This window comes from Sitophilus oryzae, unplaced genomic scaffold (assembly GCF_002938485.1).
Source record: "Sitophilus oryzae breed Bouriz unplaced genomic scaffold, Soryzae_2.0 scaffold_285_pilon_pilon, whole genome shotgun sequence".
In the NCBI taxonomy this organism is placed as follows: Eukaryota; Metazoa; Arthropoda; class Insecta; order Coleoptera; family Curculionidae; genus Sitophilus; species Sitophilus oryzae.
Window position 1 is genome coordinate 272794 of NW_022146846.1, and position 26077 is coordinate 298870.

General features: G+C 34.6%; 1 protein-coding gene across 1 annotated transcript; it reads left to right on the forward strand.

The window, feature by feature from the left end:
- Positions 1-85: 85 nt before the first annotated feature.
- On the forward strand, positions 86-26077 carry LOC115884481. The gene is made up of 3 exons (XM_030903076.1): positions 86-512; positions 794-972; positions 25772-26077. Exons 1-3 carry the CDS (start codon positions 86-88, stop codon positions 26075-26077), a joined length of 912 nt encoding a protein of 303 aa, XP_030758936.1.

Sequence of the window (26077 nt, forward strand, 5' to 3'; positions counted from 1 at the left end):
AACTCATTGCTTATGGGAGCAATTATTGCACATTGAGCTAGTTTTTTCAGCACGGAGTACTGAGGTCTGGCGAACAATCCGACAAATGAAAACCAATCAAACGGACAAGCTCTTGAATCAAATTGATATAGAAAAATGGCGCAACTACTATGCAGAATTACTAACAGAAAACCGACCAGAATTCCAATCTGCAGAAGAGGAAGACAACCTTGCGGGCACTTTAACGATCAGCGAAAGAGAAGTACATCTAAGTCTCGAAAAAATGAAAAATGGACGGTCACCAGGTCCTGGTAACATTGCAGTAGAATTGTTAAAGTGTGGGACCGAGAAATTGCGCTGGCGCCTGGCAGAGCTGTTCAACCAGTGCTGTATGCAAAATAAACTACCCCAAAAATGGAGAGTGGCTCAAATAGTGTCTATCTTTAAAAAGGGAAATCGCAACGACCCCGGTTGTTATAGAGGCCTGAGCATTAACAGTTCAGTGAGCAGGCTTTTTGGAAAAGTTCTGCAGGGTAAACTCAGGCATAATATTGGTGACAAAATCTCGGAAGATCAAAACGGATTTACACCGGGGAAATCTTGCACAGATAACCTCTTTGTCCTACAGCAGGTGATGGAAAAAAAGATAGCAGTAGATCAAGAAGTCCATCTAGCGTTTATTGATTTGGAAAAAGCGTACGACTCTATTCCTCGCAACAAGATATGGGATGCCTTGAATATTTTAGAAGTAGATAGACCCCTACTTAAGATAATAAAAGAGCTCTATAAAGAAAATAAAGCGTACGTTAAGAAGTTGAAGTAGCCCTTAGGGAATGGAAGAGGAGATGCCAAGGCATGGGAATACCCATTGGGGAAGATACACTGTTTACTCTGAGCTTTGCAGACGATCAGGTCGTGATTGCGCAGGACTCTTTCGATCTGGAGTTCATGACTAAGAGGCTTTACCAAGAATATAACAAATGGGGACTTCAGGTTAGTCTAAAAAAGACAGAATACTTAGCTGTCAACTCCAACGCTTGTTTTGAAGTCTTCATAGATGATAACGTCCAGATTCAACAAGTAAACAAATTTAAATACCTGGGTGCTACTATCAACAACGAGGGTTTGGGCAAAGAAGAAATACAAACCCGAATTCAGAAGAGCAAACAAGTTATTGGTTGTCTTAATAGCCTCTGGTGGGACCGAAACTTGTCTGCAACAACTAAAAAGAGACTTGGACGAACATTGGTGGAGTCAGTTCTTTGCTATGGTTCAGAGCTATGGACTTTGAGTGCAGATACGAAGCGCAAAATCCAAGTTGTTGAAATGAACTATCTTAGAAGGAGCGCAGGTATATCTAGGATGGAAAAAAAGACAAATATCGAGGTCAGGCGTATCATGAATGCATCGAAGGAGACAGTGCTAGATCGAATTGAAAAATCCAGCTTAAAGTGGTTTGGATATGTTCTACGTATGCCGGAGAACAGGTGGCAAAGAAAAGTTTTTCAATAGACTCCCCAGGGTAGAAGAAAGAGAGGCAGACCTAGAAAATCCTGGAACGCAACGGTTAAGGAAGCAATGGAAGCTCGTAACCTAGAAGCTGATGAGGCACTAAATCGAGACGTGTGGCGTAGGGTAACGGGAAGGCAGCAATAGGCTGTAGTTGGAAAAAAGTATCAAATACTTATACCTAATCCCGTTTATATATATATATATATATATATATATATATATATATATATATATATATATATATATATATATATATATATATATATATATATATATATATAGCTAGTTTTTTCAAGTTTTTTCAAATATTTTGAAAACCAGAAGGGGCAACAGACACAATAGAGAGGGTCTTCTGTAAACAAAAAGACACAAATGCTTAGCCTTTGCAGATGCTTTAGTTATCTTAGCAAGAAATCTGAAAGAGCTGATATCGGTGACCAAAAGGTCAAGCGCAAAAAGTACCTAGGCTTAGTGTTTAATGAGAAAAAAACGTAATTTACGGAGTGGTCAGATAGGGATTTTGAGAAGGGAAGATGTCGACAAATAGATTCTGAGAGAGGGAAACGAAACAAATTTGAGGAAGTAGATACATTCACATATATCTAGGAGCCGTATTTCTAAGGAAACCAAATATAACTCAAGAAATTATGGCAAGAATAACGGCAGGAAATAGATGTGTTAACGCACTACAGAAAATTATTAAGACTAAGAACATCTCTAGAAGTTTAAAAATTAGAATGAACCAAACAATGGTACGACCAATAGTGATGTATGCATGTGAAAAGTGGACCTTCAGTGCAACAGAAAGTTCGAGGCTAGAGATTTGGGAAAGAAAAATACTGAGGAAGATTTTAGGAGGAAAGAAGATAGACAACATATGGACCAGAAGAACAAAAGAAGAATTAAAGCAACTATATCAGGCACCGAGTATAACGGGAGTAGCAAGAGCACAAAGACTTAGATGGCTGGGACATATTGAAAGAAAGGCTGAAGCAAGAATTCCTAGTATAATAATGAAACGTGAAATAAGTGGAAAGTGAAGGAGGGATAGACCGAGAATCAGATGGAAAAAGGATGTAGAAGAGGACTTGAGAAGGATAAGAGTGGATGGGTGGAGAATAAAGGCGAAAGACAGAATTGGACGAATCAAAGTGATCAATTTTTCAAGCCAAACAGTTATCGAAAATTTTCGAAAATAAAAAAATTATCGACTATTCATAATTAAGTAAAAGTGTTAACTTAAGCGGGAGAGTCCACTAATCTTGAGATTAGACTTTTCCCTCGGTATTTTTATGAGTACTTTTCTTTATAATGTTACTTCAAACTGAAGCATCTTTCTAAACTCCAGTTTTATTAAGGCTCTGTTTTCCCCTGCACACTATCCTCTTCCAACCATCGTCACCCATAAATCTCAGCGACATCTCAACTTTTCACGTGAATTATAGCGACGAGAGCGTCGTATGATCGAGATGCCCGGCCCGATCGTATTTTTCGCCAATCGATCTCTATTTCCGTCTCGGTTCGCCTCTACCATGCCCCGATTTGCCTCTCTGTCCGATATCTGGTCTCTGCGGGCGCGTTTTTTATGGGACTTGTTAGCGGGACCGCCAAAGAAGAAAGATAAACTGCGACATCTAGCGGCCGCGTGTGTATGATTGCCGTTGCCGCCGTCGCGGCCAACGAGCCAATCGCCCGACATTTGCCGGATTTATGTTCGCTCAACTCAGAGCAATAAAATATCTAGCGATCTACGTATGTTCACCTTGGCTAGAGATATCTTATCCGATGGTCAAGCAGCTTTAAAAGCGATCAACTCAGTAACCATCAACTCGAAATTGGTCAAAGAATGCTTAGAGAATCTGAACAAATTAGGCAAATGAAATAAAGTCCTCTAACCCTGAGTACCAGCCCACCAAGGGATAGAATATGTAATGTACAAAGTAATGAACAAGCTAAGATCTAGCTAAGATCTAGCTAAAAAGGACACAACAATCCACCAACTGGACCAGAACCGTTTTACTTCCCAAGTAGAAATCAATTTAAAGCGGAACTCAAGAACCTGGAAACATGGGAAGCTATTCCTCAACATCTTCTGGACAACTTAATTGAGAGCATGCCACGTCTTCTCACAGCTTGCATTGAGGCTCGCGGAGGCAATACAGACTATTAGTTGTGAGAAATAATTAAAATTGTTTTCAATATTTTCTGTTTAAAATGAAATTTGTGTTTGTTGATTTTCACTCCTTATGAAATAAAATTATAATAACGGCCTTGTTGCACTTAGATTTTTAATTTTATATTAATTAGTCGTGTAGTGCCCAAAAATATAAAAAGAATCATATTAGGTCCAAAATAAAATAAAAATATCGTTATATGTAATAATTTTGGCCATGTGTGTACCTTTGCTTTTTAAAATACGAGTCTTCAGTAAACTCTTGCATGTTTTTACACCCGTCTCTTGGACTATTAACTGAATTGCAAAAAATCGTGTGTATTTCTTTCAATCTGAGCATTTCTCCGTTTGACTTTGGCTCTAAAATCCGTGCACGCTGCGTGTGCCTCGATCATATTTCCGTTTTTCGAGGACGGCGCGGCGGTGTTCCGCGCCCAGGAAACGTTCCTTGTCCATGTTCGCCCGTCCGATCTCCGAATCGAATCGATTCGAGTCGGACGAGGCATTTCCACGTTTTCGCCGAGGAATTCTGATGTTTCGCGTGTTTTCCGCAATCGTCCTCAATTCGGTTTGTTTTTTTTTGATCCTCGAGAAGGTTTGTACGATATGTTGTATCTTTTAATGAAATGTACTCTCGGATTTGAGAGTATACGACGATAATATGTATTGGTATTTTGCGATACTGTCCATAGTAATCCAATGATTCGAAAACTATTCATATCAGTATTGAAACTAAAAAAATCGGATATCTATATACTCCTTTTTTTTAGTTACACAGAGTATTTCGGTTAGATTTAAGGTTCAGTTCACATTTACAAAAGGGACACCTTAAAAATTTCAAGTATTTTAAAGTTCAATATACCATACGACCAAAAAACTGCATCAAAGGCGGCTAGGAAATCCAGTCGATAAAATTTTGGCGATCTCAAGCCCAATATATTATTTTTTTAAATGGTGTAATTTAAAATTCATGAAAAAAATAAGTTTTTTTGGAAATAGATTTGTGTGTCGGGAAACAGTATATCCTTTTTTAATCTTTCTATCATCATCATCATCATCAACCAGCCACTAAACCACTGCTGGACATAGGTCTCCCTCGTTTGCTTCCATAACTCCCTATATTGACCTATTTGCATCCAGTTACTGTGGATAAGCCTTAAGTCGTCATGCCATCTGGTGGGAGGACGGCCTCTGCTCCTGAATGCATCATGTCTTGGTCTCCATCATAGATAAAAAACTTATACTATTAAATAGATAGGCAACTTATAATACATTTCAATTTTATTATACAAGGGCGCCTCTGGTAGATGGAGGAAGAAATACTAATGGAAGAGAGGGGTGCGGGGAAGGGTGTTGTTTTAGTTAATTTAAAATAAATTTAGACATACATGTAAGAACACTTTGTGTGCTTTTAATTAGGTCGAACATATTATAAACGATAAATCAACTGAATTAAAAGCATACAAAGTGTTCTTATATGTCGGATATTAATTAAAAAATATATTAAAAAGACTAGAAATAGTATATATTAAGTTGTTACAGTTATAATTTAATCTTTGGCGGTTTTCAGCAAATAGCAGGCAGTTTTACATAATTTTCCTCCCTTTGAAGTGAATTGAAACGGCTATATAATTTTGGTGTAGGCAAGATTCCCAGTTTGTTTCCGTTTGAGACCTGAAATAATAAAAACAAATTAAATTAGATGTAATCATCTGCTGATCATGCTAATATAACACAACGCGCGTCCTTAATTCCTTACATGCACCTTAATAAAATTAAATAACTGCTCAGCAGGTGGCATTTATTAGCAGTACTAATTTAAAAAATCTATAACTGTAAGTAGATATGTTTAATTTACTTACCATTGTATCCTTCGGAAACCAGGTGTACAACAATTAAACTCCATGATAAAAAATAATTAAGAGTCTATACAAAACACAAATTGTCCCACCATTTTTAAAAAACATTGTCTAAAACAGAATTCTGGCAAAAACTCTGAAGGAATTTAATTTTACAATAATTCGACAAATCAAAACGAAATCAAACCGTAAAATCACAACAAAAGCGTCTCTGAGTGACAGTTAAAAATCAAATTTTATTATTGTCAGATATTGACATTTGCATTGTTAACATTGACAGTTTTAATATTTTGCGCCTCTGCATCTTGGAGGAAAAACTATTTTTAATGAACCGTCATTTCCATTTAAGTTTCTCAGCCATGGTCTCCATTCTATTATTTTCTTCGTCCATCGGTCATCGTTTAGCCATGCAATGTGCCTCTCCCCCCAATCTTTTTATAATTAGGGTTAATTTTTGACAAATATTATGTCAACATTTTTAATAAATGACGTCTATAATTAAGGAATCTAAGGTCTATAAATTAAGGCATTTAAAAACCACTTTATTCTGAAGACACATGTTTCAAAAAATGTTGTTTTTTTATTCATCTCAATAGTTTTTTTTGTTGGATATATTCGCTTTTGAAGAATAAAGGAACAATATTATTACTTTTTAGTTTTAGAATAAACACGTGCCGTTGCTTTTGGTTCTAATGTTCTAATCAACACTCATGTGGTTGAAGGGTACATGGCAATAGTCGTTATAGTTCACTGTCATTGAAAAGTCATACAATTTTTATTTATTTGCAGTTACTCTAGCAGAAAACCAAGAAGAAAAGGGTATCTGGCTTCTTTTGTAAGAGTAGCAATTATAATAAAAACCAAAAGTAGAATATGATCGAAAAAAAACGGCGTCAACGATGGCTATGAAATGAAGATCGCTGTAATTATGGGAAATGTCATTGATGTTCATTTCCAAGCCACATTTAAAAAACTCTAAAAATCGAAAATTTAGTCACTAAAAGGCAGATTTATCGCAGAATAACTCGACACACTAGAACAAAATACCTATATTGACCTTAATATTTCACAATACATATCATTAAACAAAATGTAATTATACATTAATCTTGAAAAAAAATTACATAGAGAAAGGTAATTATAATATTTATTATAGGCAGACACAAAATGGGAGCATTGTACTAAAAGAATAACTAAAAGTACCAAGTTCTAGCACCTTGTAGGTAGTACTCTTGTTCTGTTATCGTTCTGTGCGAAACTATATAGACACAGGCTCCTGAAATGAGGTTCGTTTCGCGATAAGTACCATAAATCACGACGACAATTATTTCAGGTGGTACCCGCAGGGGCTGGTACTAATAAATCGACTATTTCCGCCATTTCGTTCTACACACACAGGTACTGTGGCACCAAGAAGAAATGAAATAGGCGGGACAAGCATAATTTGTATAGGTGTTGTAATTAGCTTATTTTTATTTTAAGGTTAACTGTTTAAAGAGAGTTAAAAATGGATAATAATTCTAGCTATACTTCGGAATCTTGTATTCAGATCATAAGTGTAATAAATCAAGATTTTTTATAAATGCCAAATCGAGAGAGCTGTAATTTAAATTGTATTAAATATGCTATAAATTTATTTATCTAAATCTGGCATGTAATTATGGGTTATTAGGTACAGCAATCATCTGGTAATAATGTCACTAAACTAATATTTTAAAATAAATCACGTAAGATATATGTTATATACCTTACGGTACTTATATACCTTATGTTTGCTTTGTTAGTTTTTGGACTACCTTGAGAGTATACGGAACTATCCAAAAGTAAAATATTTACTGATTTATATTTTGATTAGATTAGATAAAAAAATTGTGGCCATTGGCCTGTTTGACTGTAACCCGTTCAAATCCATTTTGGCCCTCTTCTAATCTCAAGGTCTAACAACATCCCATACAGCACGTCCAAATGAAATTACGTTTCTACAAGGGAGACACATGAGAAACAAAATATGTTAAAGTGAACCTAAGTGTTCATCTAGTTCTAACATATACATATGAGATACACGCAGGTTTATATTGATAGAATTGTGTGATACAGTGTTTACTAGTTGTATACCGTATGCACTCAAGATTCTAAAGAGTTTTTTGTAACGTAACAAATAATTATTAAAATGATGAAATCTGACGTCGGTATATGAGACATACAATGTATATGTCATATGTATGTGTGATACTTCGTATCATAGTTGTGCCTATAGTACACAACTTTTAAAAATGTGACGTATACACATAGTATAAATTTCTATATAGACACTTCGTAATAGTGTACTGTTGTGTCTACATTCTAGCATGAAATGAAGGTGTGCGCACGCGCGGATAGCCTCAGCGTAGATACACCGACTAAGTGTATCTTATGTGTTCTCTCTTCTTTCTCCTTTCTAGGAGTGGTATGTGTTAGCAGCCATTATTATTTTATCATTCGGAAGCTCTATATAAATGTTCTGTTTGTGTGTAGTTTAAAAGAGATTTTAAGGTAAGCACAAGTTTTTAATTATCTTGTTACACCTTCCTAAGAGTATTATTAATATTATAGCAGCGACTCTTCCCTTACTCGATACCCAATTTACCAAATTTTGACTCCAATGAATGAAAACTCCAAATATTCTCGTATAATGATAAAGAGGTTAACTCTGCAATATAATTTTTTTTTAATTTGGTAATAATAAAAATCTAAAGGGACCATAGAAAGAAAGATTTAAACGCTTCAAAGAACTTCTTACACTGATATTCGGTAAGTTATTGATGGATCAATATACAGGATTGTTTAATATTCAATAATCAGTTTGATATAAAATTTAAGGGTGAGATTGTCAATCTGAGATTGTTAATCTCGATGAATGAGTATGCTAACAAACCAACTGCTTGGAGGGAAAAGAAGAGAAAAAAAATGACTAAACGAGGTCCACCAAATCGTGGCGATATAGTAGTATGTTGTTATACTAGGTACTTATATTTTTAATACATTTTGATACAAGTTCTGTTCTTTTACAGTGTTTTCTTACTTCTGGTTTCTGCAGTGTAAATAATTATTATTATTGTGTTATTTGCGCTATTGTGTTCCATGATATAAAGAAATATAAGAATTTTATTTTTGACCACTTAATCCATTTTATGGAAAAAAATGGTACATTTAATAGAAAACAAAAATGGAACAATTTTAAGGCTACTTCTCTTGAACTTACGATCGAGATACTTTTGGAAAATACAAAGTTTTGCCTTCCTAATTTTCGTTCTAAAAAGATATAATTGGTATTATTGAATAAATATTTCTTAAAAAGAACGAAAAGTTAGGCATCAAAACTTGTATTATTTCCTAAATTCGTTCTAAGAAGTAGTTTTATCTAGCCAAGATGTATATACGAAGCAAAATACATACGTATACACGCGGTAGTCACAACTGCAATGTGTAAACATAGTTTAAACGTAATACACAAGCACTGTGTATCCTACGGCACACTGTGTATCCCTTACTTTGTGTATACGTAAATGCTATACTGTGGCTACATTGTGAGGCGGACGTTTAACCTTTGTGCATGCGTGTTGAACTACAATGTGTAAACGTATCATATTTACATCGGGGAAATTGTGTCACCCTGTGTCTACATCTAATAAAGTAAACACATCGTAAATGTGATTTGATGTGCTATATGGGATGTAGACTCAACCCTCCATACAGCACTTGGACAATGCCTTGCCAGAAAAGACACACGCGGTCCCAAACTAGTCTAGAATTGTGAAATCAAGTGCCAAGAGCTGTTTGGATATTTCTATAGATAGGAACTGAACAGCACTTGGACAATGCCTTGCCAGAAAAGACACACACGGTCCCAAACTAGTCTAGAATTGTGAAATCAAGTGCCAAGAGCTGTTTGGATATTTCTATAGATAGGAACTGAATTATTATTGTTTCCCAACGTATTATTTCTTCCACACAATAATAGATTGCCGTTATTTCTGACTGGAACATTGTCCTGTGTAAACATCCTTAGAAGCTTATCTCTTCCTCCAATCTACGAAAATCGCAGAATATAGTAAACGATACAGCGGATTTATGTCCCTAATAACGTAAATACATTCCGAAAAACCAATATAGAAGAATGATGGTAATTAAGTGAGGTAAAATTCCCAAGATAACCGATCAAATCAAGCGCAAATTACCTTGTATGGCAGTTTTGTATCCGGTCCTGAACCCATTAAAGATGCAAAAGAGCAATGTTAAACGTAATTAGTCGATACTATCGCTAGATGGCGGTGCGTTAAATTAAAACAAACGGATCTTAACTTAATTTTGCAGTTTCCTTTATCGGCCGTTTGCGCGCTTTTTATCTCCCCGCGTCGTTTTGCTCCGATCGAGCTTGTAAGAAGCGGCGATGTTTATTTGAGAACTGTTTTGCTATCGTTAGAAGATAATTTTATGATTATTTTCCAGAGGATTTATTAAAGATCATTAAGTGATCGTTGTAGATCAGTGAGGTGATCACAGAGTCGGAATTAAATTGAGTTTTATCAAATAGAGATACATTGAGAGTCTATTACAAAGTAGCTCTAGAAAAAGAAGCAAGATAAACGTTCGGCATTTAACGTTTTATGTAAAACTGGCTAGGTATTTTTACACGAATGAAGAAGGAAATTAAAGATAAAGGATTATACTATATCCGTATTGTAGCACATTTTTAGACAACTTCTTTATTTTTAAGATTTTGATGGTCAAACATCAACAAAATATTCCTAATGTTTGGACTAAATTTTCTCGAAAATAAAGACATAATTTAAAATTCCGTTACAATACGGAAATAGATTGAAGTTTTGTGATTACAGTGGAATCTAATTTATATGGTTTTGTAACAAATTGCTCGCTATTTTATGGCAAATGCTGAAGCTCTGCAAACCTTAATCAAGCGCCTTAATCAAAACCAGTGTGTTTGGAATTTTGGGTATGGCTTAACACGACAGGATCGGGCTAAGTCTTAGGCAGATTTCTGAAATATATATATATATATATTTCCTTCGGCCACACACCCGCTTTACCCGACCTCTTAGAGCGACCCAAACAGTACAGCGTAATCGACTCTTAAGTCAGGTGATAACCAGAGACTCTTCTTAGTTTAAACAACTTTTTCTGAAGCTTTATTCTGATTATATTTACTGAAATATACTACTAGTGTATTTCAGATGTTAATAATACTTGGATGATGATATTGCAAAAGCTCACTGAATTACACTGCAGCTCTGATAGTTTGTAGCATTAGAAGTTATAAAAAAATGATGGAATGTTTTTTTATAAGAATTTTCTTTTGGAAACAATATTAAAACAACTAATACTATGCGACGGAGCTGTTCGCCGGTGAGCAATGGGTCGTAAGCTAGTGAAAATTAAATTGTGATACTTACGTCTTTATAATATACTGGGCGCCACTCAGTTTTCCATTTACTTTCGAAAACTTCTAAGTTGAGAACTGAGAAATCAACTCAGAATATAGGTATTACTAATTTTAGGAATTACACAAATGAAACGCTGAGATAAACTAATAACTAAATATAATTAATAATTAAATGTTAAGTAGAATAAAATAAGACTATGAAAAATTTGATGTTTAAAAATATTTGTTGGTAAATTGTATGTATCAATAGATGCTGTATGTATCAATAAATTGTATGTATCAATAAATTGTATATATCAATAGATCACTCAAAATGGTAGTTAAATCTGCACGCTTCTGAATATTAATATTTTATTAATTATTCCGCAAAAAGTCTGGTTGCGACGAATGTAGGGACTCTTTATATTAAAAAAACCGTACTATGTAGATATCAGAAATATGCATAACATGAATACAATATTTCAAAGTAACTCTAAAACAATCAAATATATAATATGCCTGAAGGGCTTAATGCATTCAAATGAAGTTAAATTAAATAGATATAAAATGAAATGATCTGGCCTTTTTTTATCCGTTCTGGTCACAAGCTGGTTGTGGTGAACTGCTACTGGAACTGGATTCTGATAAAAACGTCACTGCACAGACAGGATCGAAAACTTGTGTGGATTCAGGAGATTCCTCCGTTATTCCCGGTGTGAAATGTAGGGACAAAACGTGGCCCAAATGTCAGGTACAAAAAACAAAATGGTACCAGAAAATGCTACCATAAAACAAAATGCGTACCATAAAATAAAACCCTGTACAAAAAAAAGGTATTAGGAAACGTTACGTTTAAAATAAAAGTCTTACCTCTGCTCAGAGGGTTTTCCCAAACAAACTGGCAAAATGCCAACAAACGCCGATAGCTCTATCGGTTTGAGCCTTTACCACCAAAATGGCGAGGGTAGGTAGGCACGAAGTGTGACTATACATCGTCAGATAGACCAACAAACTTCGACCGGACTGAAATATTTCGCCAGAAATAAACTTGAAGAAAAAAATAAAAGATAATAGCAGTACTTAGAATGCCATCTCGGTGCGAGGACTTAAACTTGATTCGTTTAAATAAAATAATTCTGTACATTTATATAAATTATGTGTATTTTAAATCAAATGCTACAAGTTCTTTTTTTTCCACTCACTTGGCTGAGTTCATTAAAATTGTTTTTTTTTACAACTGCACCTTTTTACCAGCATCTATCTTTCCTATTTCCTACAGAAAAAGTATGATACTGGTTTGGAGGACAAAATTATATTATGAAATAAGACTGTACCTTTTGAGTCCAAATTTCAAATAGCTTTTGATGAAAAACCATCAAATTGGGAAAAACTGATTATGCAATACGTCCTACCGGAGAAGAAAGCGGTAACCAAGCGAGGGTTCAAAAATGCAATGAAAAGGCAGATAAGATGATCAAACAAAGATCAAAGTAAATAAAAAATGGCCAGTAGTTGGTGGCCAAAATTGGAATTGGAAATTGAAAAAACCAATAGTGGAAACGCTTATCAGGACAGAGGCAAGCAAAAGAGTTTATAAAACACTCGAGAAAATATCCTGATAAGCAATGACAGGAACTGTCAAGACTATAGTGTGTCTACTATAACAGGGCATTGTAATCTCAATAGGCATTTAAAGCTGATAGTACTGACAGAATAAGCCATGTTTAGATTCTCATCTAAAAATCTATTTAAATATTTAACAAATTTTTCGTTTTTTAGAAAACTTGAAGCAAAAAAAAAGACACAAAGAATAATTATTTTTCTTAAAAATCAAGGAGTTAGTTAACTGATGCTGGATAAACTAGACCCTTAGAAATTACTCCGGCAATATTTTATGCCGTTTCATCCTCGATACTAGTATGGAGCGATGATCATGAGGCGCATTTTTTCTTGTTCGATGGTAGCGAGACGGGTTATAAATAAAGATGGAGAGCGTCCTTATTATTGGCGTTGATTTAGTGGGCTCGGCCAGAGAGATGCGAGAGGACTCGTTATGATTCCACTGGCGCCTCGTACAACATCTAGTTTAAATAAGCAACAAGAAATATGCGGAATCGTACGTCTCGTTTGGTTACATGATGACACACGTCCTACATTTATCATTTAAAAATGTATCAGAAGGAAAAGTCTTAAGCTCCTTTCAGAACCTAAAAATTAGTGGTTTCAATTATACTTCATACTTAAGAATTTATTTCCGCATAGAAGATAAAATAGACTGGAAGTGGAATTATTCAAATACTTTTGTAACTTTCGGTGTTTCTGTTTTTTTCTTTTTCCTCTGCCAAAAATTATCAAAACGTCTCTTTTTTTATTGTATTGTCATCATCATCATCATTTAGCTTGTCCCGTCCACTGCTGAACAAAAGCCTTCCTCAACTCTAGCCATTTCTTTCTATTTTGTACCACTTGAATCCAATTACCAGCCACTCTTTTAATATCATCTGTCCATCGACTAAGAGGACGTCCTCTGCTTCTATAGGCTTCGTGTCTAGGTCTCCATTCCACAAGTTTCTTTGTCCACCGTTCATCTGTTATCCTAGCCAAATGTCCTGCCCAATTCCATTTAAGATGTTTGATTTCGTATGATATGATTGGGTATTTTATCTCTGTGTGACTTCCAACATGGCCCTTTCCATTTTCCGTTACATGACCTGTATTCTATGTATGTTGTTATTTGTCAAAGTAAGTCCATACATACCTATTTTACCTAGTTATTCAAGACACACTAGTTAAAGACCTTTCTTTTTAAACATACCGGAAGATCAGATCAGTAAAAAAAAGCATATACTGAGATCTGATCTTCCATTGTATTGTACTACCGTATGATCGAGAAAAAACGGCATCACCGATGGCTATGAAATGAAGATCGCTGTCAATTTATATGTAAATTTATATGGGAAATGTCATCGATCGTGATTTCCCAGCCAACTGGACGCCATTTTTTTCGATCATACGTTATAATCAATATATCTTAATATATTATATATATCTTCGTTAATTTTTATTTAATAAAAAAGTGACAACATATTCTATTAGTAGTGGGAACTATCGAATGAATACTATCGAAACATTCGATAGTTGCAATTCATTCAAATAATTCGATAGCTAGTAAAAAACATTCGTTGAAAACTATTCGAATAAAAATTATCGAATAGATGCGTCATCTGCCTTGAAATATTGTATTCTAGTAATTCGGCAGCAAAAACCATTCATTTATAAAAAAGTCATTCATTTATGATCGATTATAATAAAATATTAACTGGATTTTAGTTGTCGCCCGGAGACGTAGGTTTTTCGAGAAACCCGACAGCGGTCGGTGGCAATACTATATGAAAGAAGCCGGCATCTTTGATTTTTTGCGGATAAAGATAAGGACACATTATTTTTTTATTGAGGTGCTAGTATTTACACAGAAAATACATTATGAAGGGCGCTGTTGCCATATATTGGTATTAGTTGATATTAGCAAAGAATATTATTGTTTGGCTTTAGTTAGTTACGGATAGTATGTCTATATATTTTGCATTTTTTTTATTAATATTCTGTTGTTAGGTTAGGTTAGATAATAAAATATTTCGGATGTAGGAAAATGATTTTTAATGTTTTTAATAAAGACTGGTTTAATAAAAATAATAATAACAGTAATAATTTGTTATACCTATTAACAACAAAATTTAAAATAATTTAATATAAACATTTTTTTACGTAGTAGCAAAATATAAACAACAAATTAGAAGTCAAAATTATTTATATTAGATCCTATTTAAAAATAATATAGTCTCTAAATTTTTTGGCATCGTTGGTTTATTAAATAATAATAATTACAGAGCTAATTTGTTATATTAACAACAAACTTTAAAATCATGAAATATAAACATTTATTAATTTTCTAAGCATGCAGTGTAATGGAAGGAAAATATAAATGAAAAATTAGAAATCAAAATTATTTATATTGGGTACTTTACATTATTATTAAAAAATAATATTTACTTTTACTGGCATTTACATTAAAAAATAAATGAAATATTTCTTCGCAAAAAACTACATGTAAGAGAATTAGCATAAACAAAATACAAACATCGTTAACTTTTTTTTTAAATTGGCACGTGTAAAACTTCAAGTTCATCTCATTTCTCTTAAAAATTGCTACTTCTCAAAATTTCCCATTAAAAAATAGACCATAAATACCATATAAAATAAAATAATTGAAAGATCGAGCTACAGAAAATCACACAAATTTTCGGAAAAATTTGACACCTGCACACGCACACAATCGTCAATTAAAAAAACTACTATTTTAGTATTTTAAATATTTTAATAAACGCAAAAATAGCACAGTATTTATAAGGTGAAGTTATAAAAATTTGGAAGAACTAATAATGCACTGACACACACAAAAAATCAAACGAATACTAAATTTCATTTTCATTTATCAAAAGCATTCGATAGTCGTGGCTCAACGATAACCATTTAGTCGCACGGCGAGGTTGTCACATATGCTTTAGTATACAAATGAATGAATGATTTTATTCGAATAAAACCATTCGATAGTTGAAATCATTCATTCAGTAACCATTCGATAGTCTAATTCATTCGATAGTTCCCATCGCTATATTCTATTATATAAAATTCTCGTGTCATGTTTTGTTACCATACTCCTCCGAAACGACTTAACCAATTTTGATGAAATTTTATATGTATATTTAGGAGGTCTGAGTTATCTATTTTTTAAGTAATAAGGGTGACCCACATCATTTTTTTTTACTTTTTGGACAATTTTTTTTTATTTTTTTTATTATATGGCATTAAAAACTACATACAACCCTAAATTTTCACCCTTCTACCATTAACCCCTATTTTTTAGTAGTAATATTAGTAATTCAATAATTTTAATTTAACAACAAGTTGTTAGAATACCTAGAATTAAAAACCTGGGTATGATTGGGTATCATATTTTTATACCTGGGGACTTTATAAAATAATACCTGGTATAATGGTATTTTCTCAAATTCAATGTGTTATTTCTTCACCTTTTGGGTGTATACCGGGTGCAAAAACTTGGGAATTTACCCAAATTCCAATATACCGGTTGCATGCCCAAATGCCCATCACTGGCCTTAGCCACAACAACGCGTGGTCGGGTCTGCTAGGTTTTCTATAACATTTTTATCTATATTATTTTTTCTGGGTATATAAAATGGCCGTATTGTTCTAATTATAATGATTTAGAAAAGTGTATAATTATTGCCGTCATTAGTTCAGTTCGAATAGCAAGGTTTATTATCCGCGTTTCCATAAATTAAGCTACAATGTTTCGCTTGTAGTTGCTTAATTTACTTACACCGCTGATATACCTGTTACCTACTTGATAATCAAACACGATGTTAATGAAGAAAATTGAGACGATTTGCCTTTAAATGTCTCACTGATTAGAAACTATTGCTACATGCATAGGACGAAGGTAGTTGTCTATTTCTGGAGGAGAAAAAATCATTCTGTAAACATTCTTTCGACAGCTTGTATACCTTAAATGGAGAAATGTCTTTGAATTAATAAATGTTTTAGTAATCAGTATGTCCTCGATTATTTTTGATATAAGGAATTGTCTCCTTCGATTATTAAAAAGTTGTACTAAATGGATACAAAATCTGTATTATTTTAATTGGCATGTTTAAGTATTATTAGTGCGATATTTATAGAAATACCAGCGTGTACCAGCGACTTCGTTCGCGTCATTAATCATTTGTAATGGTGATGATAAAGCAAAGCAAGAATTTCCATTAACATACAAACTGGATAAAATTTTCTCACATTTATGTCAGCATGAGAAAAAAATATGGCGATATTATTATATAACTTGGTAATATTTGAGGGGTAGTTTCATCTCGTTGGAATTTGACTTTCGAAAAATCCGTTTGCCAAAAATATCACACCCCACAGTCAATCCGTTTATCAAAAATCAGCTTTAAACGTCAAGCAGTTTAAGCAGAATCGTGATTACTCTATGGTCATATATTATGAAACACCCTGTATAAATTTATAAAAAATCTTAAAATATGTTAAACAACAAAATAAAATATACGTGTTTAAGAGCTTTTCTGAAATACTCACCGGTTTTTAAATAAAAAATATTTTAATATTTGAGGGATAGTTTCTCCCCCTTAGAATTCGAGTTTCGAAAAATCCCTTCTTATCGAACCTCTACACCCTAAAGTCAATCTGTTTTCCAAAAATCAGCTTTTTACGTCAAGCGCTTTAAGCAGCATCGTGATTAATCAATGACCAGATTTTTCGAAACACCCTGTATACATTTTTAAAAAATCTTAAAATATGTAAAAAAACAAAATTATTTAAAAAAAATAATGGCAACATTTTGAGAGCCGCCGGCAGCAATCAATAATCAGCCGAAAATACCAAGCAATTACCATCATCCCAGTTCGACTTGAGAGCTTTAAAAACGACTTGGAAAATTTAGATTAAAAGTAAAAAACTCACTTTGTAGTCATTTCATGGATCTATCCTCATTTATGTCATATATTAACATACGAAATCTGGTTTTTATGTGTAAAAAAAATAAAAAAAAATTATAGAGATGAGCCAATTTTGAAAAACACCCGGAAAAAAAACTATATTAATCATTAAACAATAATCAACCAAGCTTCATTATTAACAAATTATAACAATAACAAGGAAAAAAGTTAATCTATTACCTGTAATTAAGAGCAGTTGAAAATTTGTTCGACCACTTAACAATTTCCACTTTAATTAATATTGAAGATTTTTAATTAATTTTTGATGATATCTTGAGAATACCAGTCACCGAGAAATATCAACTGACTTTTTTCCGTTTTCTAAATATGTGCCAAGGTCTTGCGAGTAATATCATTTTGACCTTTGATTATCATCCGTCACGAGAAATTTTGGTTAGAAAAAATAAAAAATTTATTGTTTCGTAAGCTAATTGCTAGGCTTTCTCTGTGAATGCAATTGATTACCGCAAGCTGTTGCGAGGATGTTCTATTGATTTTAATCGATTTGTTTAGACATTGAGAATGATCGTAAATACTCGCTCTACTAACTGGACCAGAACCGTTCTGTTTTCCAAGCGGGAACCAACTTAAAGCGGAACTCAAGAATCTGTAATCTCTGTAGTCTTCATCCGTAATCTGGAATGGGTGTCCTCCAACGATCTAAGGCACTCGAAAATGTTCCTCAGAACTTACGACCGAGAAAAATCAAAGGTTTTCCTTGATTTAAGTAAAAACAATCGTCGGATTGTCACGGGGTTTCTAAAAGGACATTGTCTCCTCAACGAACACCTAAGTAGGCTGAAGCTGAGAAACAACGGCGAATGCAGATTCTGTGGGGAAAGATGATGTCGAGGATGCAGCAGGCCTCTATGGAGCTGTTTCAGATACTGGCTTTTGTTAAAGCCCTGAGACTGTATGATGAGTTATAACTCGTTATAACTCAAGAAAGGAGAACACACAATAGATCTGTAAGGTCGCGGTACAAATAGTTGAGAGTTTTTCCTCTCAAACCATCTCAAGCTTTATTGCAAAGTCTTGAGTCGCTCAGATGGCCCCAATAAACATCTCCGAAAAGAATTTGCTCGATAAGACTGCCGGCAATTATTCTCTCTCGTGGCGGATCACTACTTGGTGTTGGCACGCCGCATACGGCAACGTAAATACGGAGTGTGCGGTAGCTTTAGGTGTTTAAGATTAACACCTTGAGTTACTGCTACTCTACTAGCCACTTAGCTTATCTTTTTGAACAGTATAAGTAGCTGGTAGTGGTAAAAGGGTCTTAAATTTTCATTAGGAAAGCCATAATGGTTTTCGCTGCATTGTTACGCCGTTAGAAAGGCTTTGTATTTAGCAGATAGACGTCTCTGTACGAAAATAGAGATTTTTTTCTCAGTTTCTATCTTTTGTTAGAGTCAAATGAGTATTGTAAGACAGTAAAAAACGATTAATTAAAACGATTTGGGACCATTTTGGAACTGAGATTATATAATTATAGCTGTTCTTACTATAACTTTCAGGTCATTTTTTAAAGTCATTGATATTTTTGTACTTGTAGAACAAGCAAAATTTGTATATCAAAGGACATACGCATGTCTATTTATGTATTAATTTTATGCATATTATTAAAAAATATATCCAAATAGAAGCATATATTTTTTCAAACTCCCTGTTGATACAAAGTATATTCAATGAGAAAAAATAAATGCATTTCTAGACCACGCAATGACAAGAATCTTGCATACATGTTTATGTATGCTATTCATACATAGGCATTGTCGCAGCATGACGAACCGAATTGGACAGGAGGATCCACCCCGCTGATTGACAGGGGTTCTTCGAGCTGAAAATGACGAATTAGAACACAATCTGTGTCTACTGAATATAATCAAGCTTATTTCGAGCTATTTTCTATATTATTAACCTAGTTAATTAATATAATATGACCAGTGGCAGCACGTGGTTCAAATACTTTGGGGATGCTGAACCGTAGAAAGAAAATTGATCACGCGAGCACGCATAAAAAACTCTTTGATAATGGTTAAATCCTAAATATTTACCTACATCAAGAACAATAGACGAAATAATTAATTGAAAATTAATTAATTAAAAATTAATCAATTAGGAATTAATTAATTAAAAATTAATTAATTAAATCTTAATTAATAAAAAATATTTTTTTTAATTTCTTATTTCAATTTTTTTTAATTAGTTATTTTCAAAACCAGTGACATCAAAACTAAAATCGCAACTTTTGTCTCGGCGCATTCAGTGATTCCTAACTTCAATCTATTGAGGCGACAGTGTCCTGTTAAAAACCCCGTGACAATCCGAAGATTGTTCTTACTTAAATCAAGGAAAATCTTTGATTTTCACAGTTAGACCGTTGGAGGATTCCCAGGGGAGTGGGAGGACTTTATTCTCTTTGCCTAATTTGTTCAGCTTCTCTACGCATTCTTTTACCAACTTCGAATATAACCGCTTAAGCAACCAAACGCTTCTGTACAATCCAAATAAATTATACGATTAAGCTAGAATACACTCCGAATACGGCCAAAGTACCCAAAGCACGTCAAACAAAGCCTCCACTACACCTATATTCACTGTGGAGAGATAGATGCGAGAAAAAGCATCTCTGCCGTGCCTCCTCGGCCTGCACCCGGTGACCCCGAGTCGTGTGGCGGCCTCTGGCGGCGGCCGAGCGCGGCCACATTAGGAACCAATTAATTGGCGTGACGTAAGGTCACGACCCAGCGGGCCGCCGCCACTGGCGCGCCGCCGCCACGGCCGCACCAGAAGCGGCCTAACGAGTCGGGAGAGGATCGGCCTTAGGGCTGGACCACACCGAACATTTTTTAGTTTTTAGTGTTGATTTGCTAGCTCAGTTTTTTTTCAGTACCTAATAAGGGTCCAGTAGGTTTTTAAGTAGTAAGGGTCCAGTAGATAAATTAATATTAATGTTCGTGGAACCCTACAAAGACCTTTCCAGCTTAATGGTATCGAAGTGGTTCATGATTTTGTTTATCTCGAATCAACTAGTGATGGGTTGTTATTTAACTATCTGTTATTTTATAACAATTATTTATAAATAACATAACGCAACCGTTACTACTTCTAAAAAATAACAGATATAAAATAACGACAGGTAGAGATCGGCCGCTCGTAAAACGAAAAACGAAGTCGGCGCTCTGCACCGTCACGAAATTCTATGCTGCTCGAAGCAATTCCAAAAAACAACTAGTATGGATGGAAACTATTTCGTCAACCATCGATACAGGCGGCGAGACAACGGACAACGGAGTGGGGAATGCGCTTCGGCGAACGTAGCTGCTTCGGTCGAGACCGCTTAAAAATAATAGGATATAAAAGAAGCAGGTTTTTTGAAACAGTTACGGGCATAACGCCTGGCGGTCGAGATAACAGGAGCGGGAAAGGAAAGCTGCTGCATCGGTCGATTGTCGATAGAGGCTCGCAACGGGTTGGAGAAGCAGTCATTTTAGATACGTTGTTTTTCAACCTGTTACGAGCATAACAGGGCGGTGGTCGAGATAATCGGAGTGGGAAAGGAACGCTGCTGCATCGGTCGATTGTCGATGGAGGTTCGAAACAGTTTGGAGAATAACGCATCAGTTATTTTAGATAGCACATTGTTTTTCAACCTGTTACGAGCATAACGGGCGGAGGTCGAGATATTATGGCGATGTATGTTTCAGTACTTACTCTTTAAGTTTCAATATTTAGGTATTTATTTATTCTGAAAAATTTTCAGAATAATATTTTAAGATTTTTTAAAAATGTATACAGAGTGTTTTGAAAAATCTGGTCATTGATTAATCACGATCCTGCTTAAAGCCCTTGATGTAAAAAGCTGATTTTTGGAAAACGGATTGACTTTAGGGTGTAGAGGTTCGATAAGAAGGATTTTTGAAACTCGAATTCTAAAGGGTTTGAAACTACCCTCAAATATTAGAATATTTTTTATTTAAAAACCGGTGAGTTTTTCGGAAAAACTTTTAAAACACGTATATTTTATTATCTTGTTTTACATATATTCAGATTTTTAAAAAATATATACAGGGTATTTCATAAAATATGACCATTGAGTAATCACTATTCTGCTTAAACTGCTTGACGTTTAAAGCTGATTTTTGGCAAACGGATTGACTGTGGGGTTGAGGTTCGATAAGGAGGGGTTTCTCGAATCTCAAATTCCAACAGGGTGAACACGCCCCTCAAATATTACAATATTTGTTATTTAAAAAACGGTTAGTCTTTCGGGAAAACGCCTGGACACGCATAATTTATTTTGTTTTTTTACATATGTTGACATTTTTTCAAAAATTATACAGGGTGTTCCAAAAAGCTGAGTAATTGTTTAACCACGATTCTGTTTAAACTGCTCGACGTTTAAAGCTTATTTTTGGCACATGTGGGAAAATTTTATCCAGTCTGTATGTTAATGGAAATTCTTGTTTTGCTTTATCATCACCATTAGAAATTATTAATTCGACACGAACGAAGTCGCGGGTATACGCTAGTTTAAGTGTAAAATAAATTCGAACTCTAGTGTGTAGTTGGTTTACTTATGAAGAATATACTACACATTTTCTTATATTGTTATTTTTTGACCGCAAATGGTAAAATCATAACTAAGAGCTTCTCGCCCGTCGAGTAAGATGCACCCTGTACACTGCTACTCAATTCAGGATCTACGCGGATCGAGGGGCAGGGCGTAGGTAGATCGGAATATATAGGTATAGACGAGTGGCGAAATTTTGGCTTTTTTTATATCGCAATTTGTAAACAGCGCTTATTTGTAAACAACCACCGTTTTTAGAGAGGTATTTTAGATAACAATCGATATTTAGAAATGTTTTGACACCCTGGAAATATTACCACCGAGCACGTCATTGTTGCAACTTGCAACTGCGTTAGTACGCCTGGCGGTGACCGCCTCATACTTTCAGATATTTAGCAGTAAAATAAAGAAACCTGTTATTTTTAAGCTATTATTTTAAGCTGTTTTTTATTAATAACTATAAAAGTTTCAACTGTTATCTAAAAATAACAGTTTTGCCCATCACTATAATCAAACATAAACGACGAAGGCAGTAATTGTCTAATAAAATAGAAATTAGACGCAGAATACGGTTAGCAAAGACTGCGTCTTACAAGAATATGGCAGAGCAGAGTGATAACAACCCTTACAAAAAAGAATTTGCTGCATACAATTGTCTTCTCGATATTTCTTTATGAGTACAATCCTGGATCATCAAATCATCAGAAAGACGCATGATAGACAGCTTTGAAATGTGGTGCTACAGACGTATGCTGAGAATACCTTGGACAGCTAGAAGAACTAATCTGTCAATAATAAATGAGCTTAACATAAGCATCCGATTGTCGGCTATCTACCTGAAACGCATCCTCGACTCCTTTGAACACATTGCTTGAAATGTCCGAAATTCGGACAATCAATAATTTTATTAAAATTTTTAGGAATTTTGTGCCGCCATATTGCTTTAAGTTTATGTCGTTTGGGTCACTTTTCATATAGCACCGAACGAAGGTGCGAATCTTAACAATATGCCATACTGGTTCAAATCTACCCTTGATGCAAGTAGTTTAGCACCAAGACCGTTGGTCGGTAAATGTTTGGATTTTTTTTAATTATCTGAATGAAATGAACTATCCATAATTTCTAAGAAATGAATTGCCAAATTTGTTAGAGGACATGATGAAATTACATTTGTTGCAATTTCATGAGCATGAATGCAGTTGGTGTAGTTGAGGCAGTGCTGCCGCTTATTTTGCTATGAATGTGTGGGGCTTCTTGGATACCACTTATTTAGTAGATAGAGACGATGGAGCGGCATATTTCTATGACCAGCTGGGTCATCGGATTCAATATGCCTGGGTTTTAATTGATGGGGTCGAATCAAGAACGAATATGGGTAAATAATAATTAAATGGGTATTAGAATGAAATTAAAATATATGTTTTGATATTTTGACATAACCAATTTACCTCTTTTTGTTTCCTAGCCTACTATTATAATTTTTAGACCATATAATCCTAAGCGGCAGCCTAACATGATTTGTTCTCTTAATATCTCCGGTTAGAGAGAAGATAGAAAGTTACGGTTTGCGCGGATATTTTGGAAATTTTGTGCTCTATTTAACTGTGCAACGAGAAATATAGCCTCCTATTTAAATTTTTTACGCAACAGCGCAATATCTGTTATGATGTCAAACAGCGCCCTCTAGCTACCACGAAGAAAATTGTGGAAACAAAATTTATACTGGAGATCATTAAGGAAGAAAAGGTCTTTTAAACGAGCCCTAGTTTGTTTAAATCGCGTAACCTAAACCAGAGTTATCCTTATTTTAATAAAAGCAAATATAACCTTCCCCCACCACTTTATTTTATGAGATAGAGCAAAATACTCTATATCAAAAAAATTACAAATTTCTCGATGATTACAACAGTAATATTTAAAATACCTGTTCACCTGCAAATTTTTGAGAAAAACCCTGTTTTCTGATTGGCTCTTAGAGAAACGCCCCCTAGCGGGCATTTTTCGAACTTGAAAATAATTTCCAGCGATTTCTCTTGGTCGATTTACTTATTAGAATTTTTTTTCCAAAGTTATACGATAAGTAGTTTCTGAGATACAGCCGGCGTCCATTCTTAGTTGGCCACCCGGTACTGTGTGCGCATAAATAAATAAATAAATGCCTTTATTGTCACAAAATTTTACAATTTGTAGACAAAGGTAAAGTAAACAAACAAAGTAAACAAACAAACAAAAAAAAGATTTAAAGGGCATGTTTCAAAAAGTGACTTATAATGCGGTTTTAATATAATATTATTTTAATATAAAAATGTTGTGGAATACCACCCAAAATACACACTTTTATGCAAATGCCTAATAATTTTTAACGCTTAATTTTATTTAAGAAGAGAAAAATTTTTCAACCTAACCAACAATTCATATTTATAGTGGTTTACAGTAATTTTGTCAAATTATACGAATATTCTCGTTGATTATTGGTTTGAAATAAATATGACAGAGTCCTCCAATGAAAATGCGAGTTACTAACTCTAATAATTCTAATTCGAAGCTGACAACTGGTTATTCAGAAGCTACAAACCTATCGATGAAAAGATACACGAAAATTACTTCCTAACACACAACTAGAGGATATTAGTACAAAGGTACAGTATCAAGTTCAGTATAGTGATGTTCTTAGCCACGTATGGCAAAGATCGCTACCCAGAGCGAGTTAAATTGTTCTACAAGGGGGTAGATCTACCCCGAATGGGGTAGCTGTTACCACTTTTCCTGACGCTAGCTCGTGTGTCGCGGCCTTGAATTAAGTTACACTTCAAAAAATCATTATTTTTCAGGTTAAAATCAATATATTCTTGAGATATGCAAGTATATTAATAGTTTTATTGTCATCCGGTATGGATCATCTGATAAATACCCACAGCGATCGATCTTCTCTTAATGGAATAGGATTTCGCAACGATCGAAAATAGACCTGAAGAGATAAGAGTTTAGAGCGAGACCAAGTCCGTTTTCCCAATCTAATTATAAAGCGGAACCGAACGCGACGCAGCGGCTAGGGGGCATCTGCTTCGCGAGATACGGAAGATTTATTCGTTGCAGAACTATCTTCTTTATAGATTTATACCTCGAAGAAATCTCTCCTATTGGCTTCCATTCGTTTGTTGGTTAATTAAACAACGACCTATTGATAATCGGGCGTTATTGGGGCCGGAATGCCGAGTGCACCTGCGGAGAGCCTTACGGTCTTGGTTCTTTCCAGGAAACGCACGAACCTGTTAGAACCTAAAAGAGGTTCTTGTTTAAATATTGCTGGTAAATTATTTAGTTGGACTGAAGAAGATCTTTACTTTAGTATAAAATATCATACATAGCTCACTCCTATAACTTTTTTATTTTTTCAGATAAAAATCGATATTTGGTATGTTAGTGTATGACATAAATCAGAATTGACTGATGCATTTGTTTTAGGTCACTTCCTATTTTACCGGAAATGACTAAATGGCATCCTCGGTATATTGTTACTGTATTCGATAGAAAATGACCCTCTGAATAGAATGACATATCATATGTCAACTTTAAAACATTTTTGAATATGTTTTATTTGAAATTGCAACATGCGATTCATTCAACGACAATTTGACTCGAAATAACAAGTGTGTGATATAGGGAATCCAAGTCCCGGGACCAAAAATGCTTTCGGGACTTCGGGACCAAATATCAGGTTTGGTTTGGGTTGGTTTGGACGAAACCGGTCCCGAAACTGGTCCCGAAACTAAAATACACAGTATCCACCGGCAACTGAAAAAGCTCTCTCCGATTGGACGCTGGTGGGTGGAATGGTCAGTAAATGCTTTAAATAATAAAATTACTCCGGCAATATTTTATGCCGTTTCATCCTCGATACTAGTATGGAGCGATGATCATGAGGCGCATTTTTTCTTGTTCGATGGTAGCGAGACGGGTTATAAATAA

Bases quoted from the DNA above. Each gene is read 5' to 3' on its own strand.
- LOC115884481 (XM_030903076.1), top strand. From the start codon at position 86: ATGAAAACCAATCAAACGGACAAGCTCTTGAATCAAATTGATATAGAA. The intron at 513-793 runs GTAAACTCAGGC...TACGTTAAGAAG, and splicing joins TTTTGGAAAAGTTCTGCAGG to TTGAAGTAGCCCTTAGGGAA. The intron at 973-25,771 runs GTTAGTCTAAAA...TGTGTGATATAG, and splicing joins ATAACAAATGGGGACTTCAG to GGAATCCAAGTCCCGGGACC.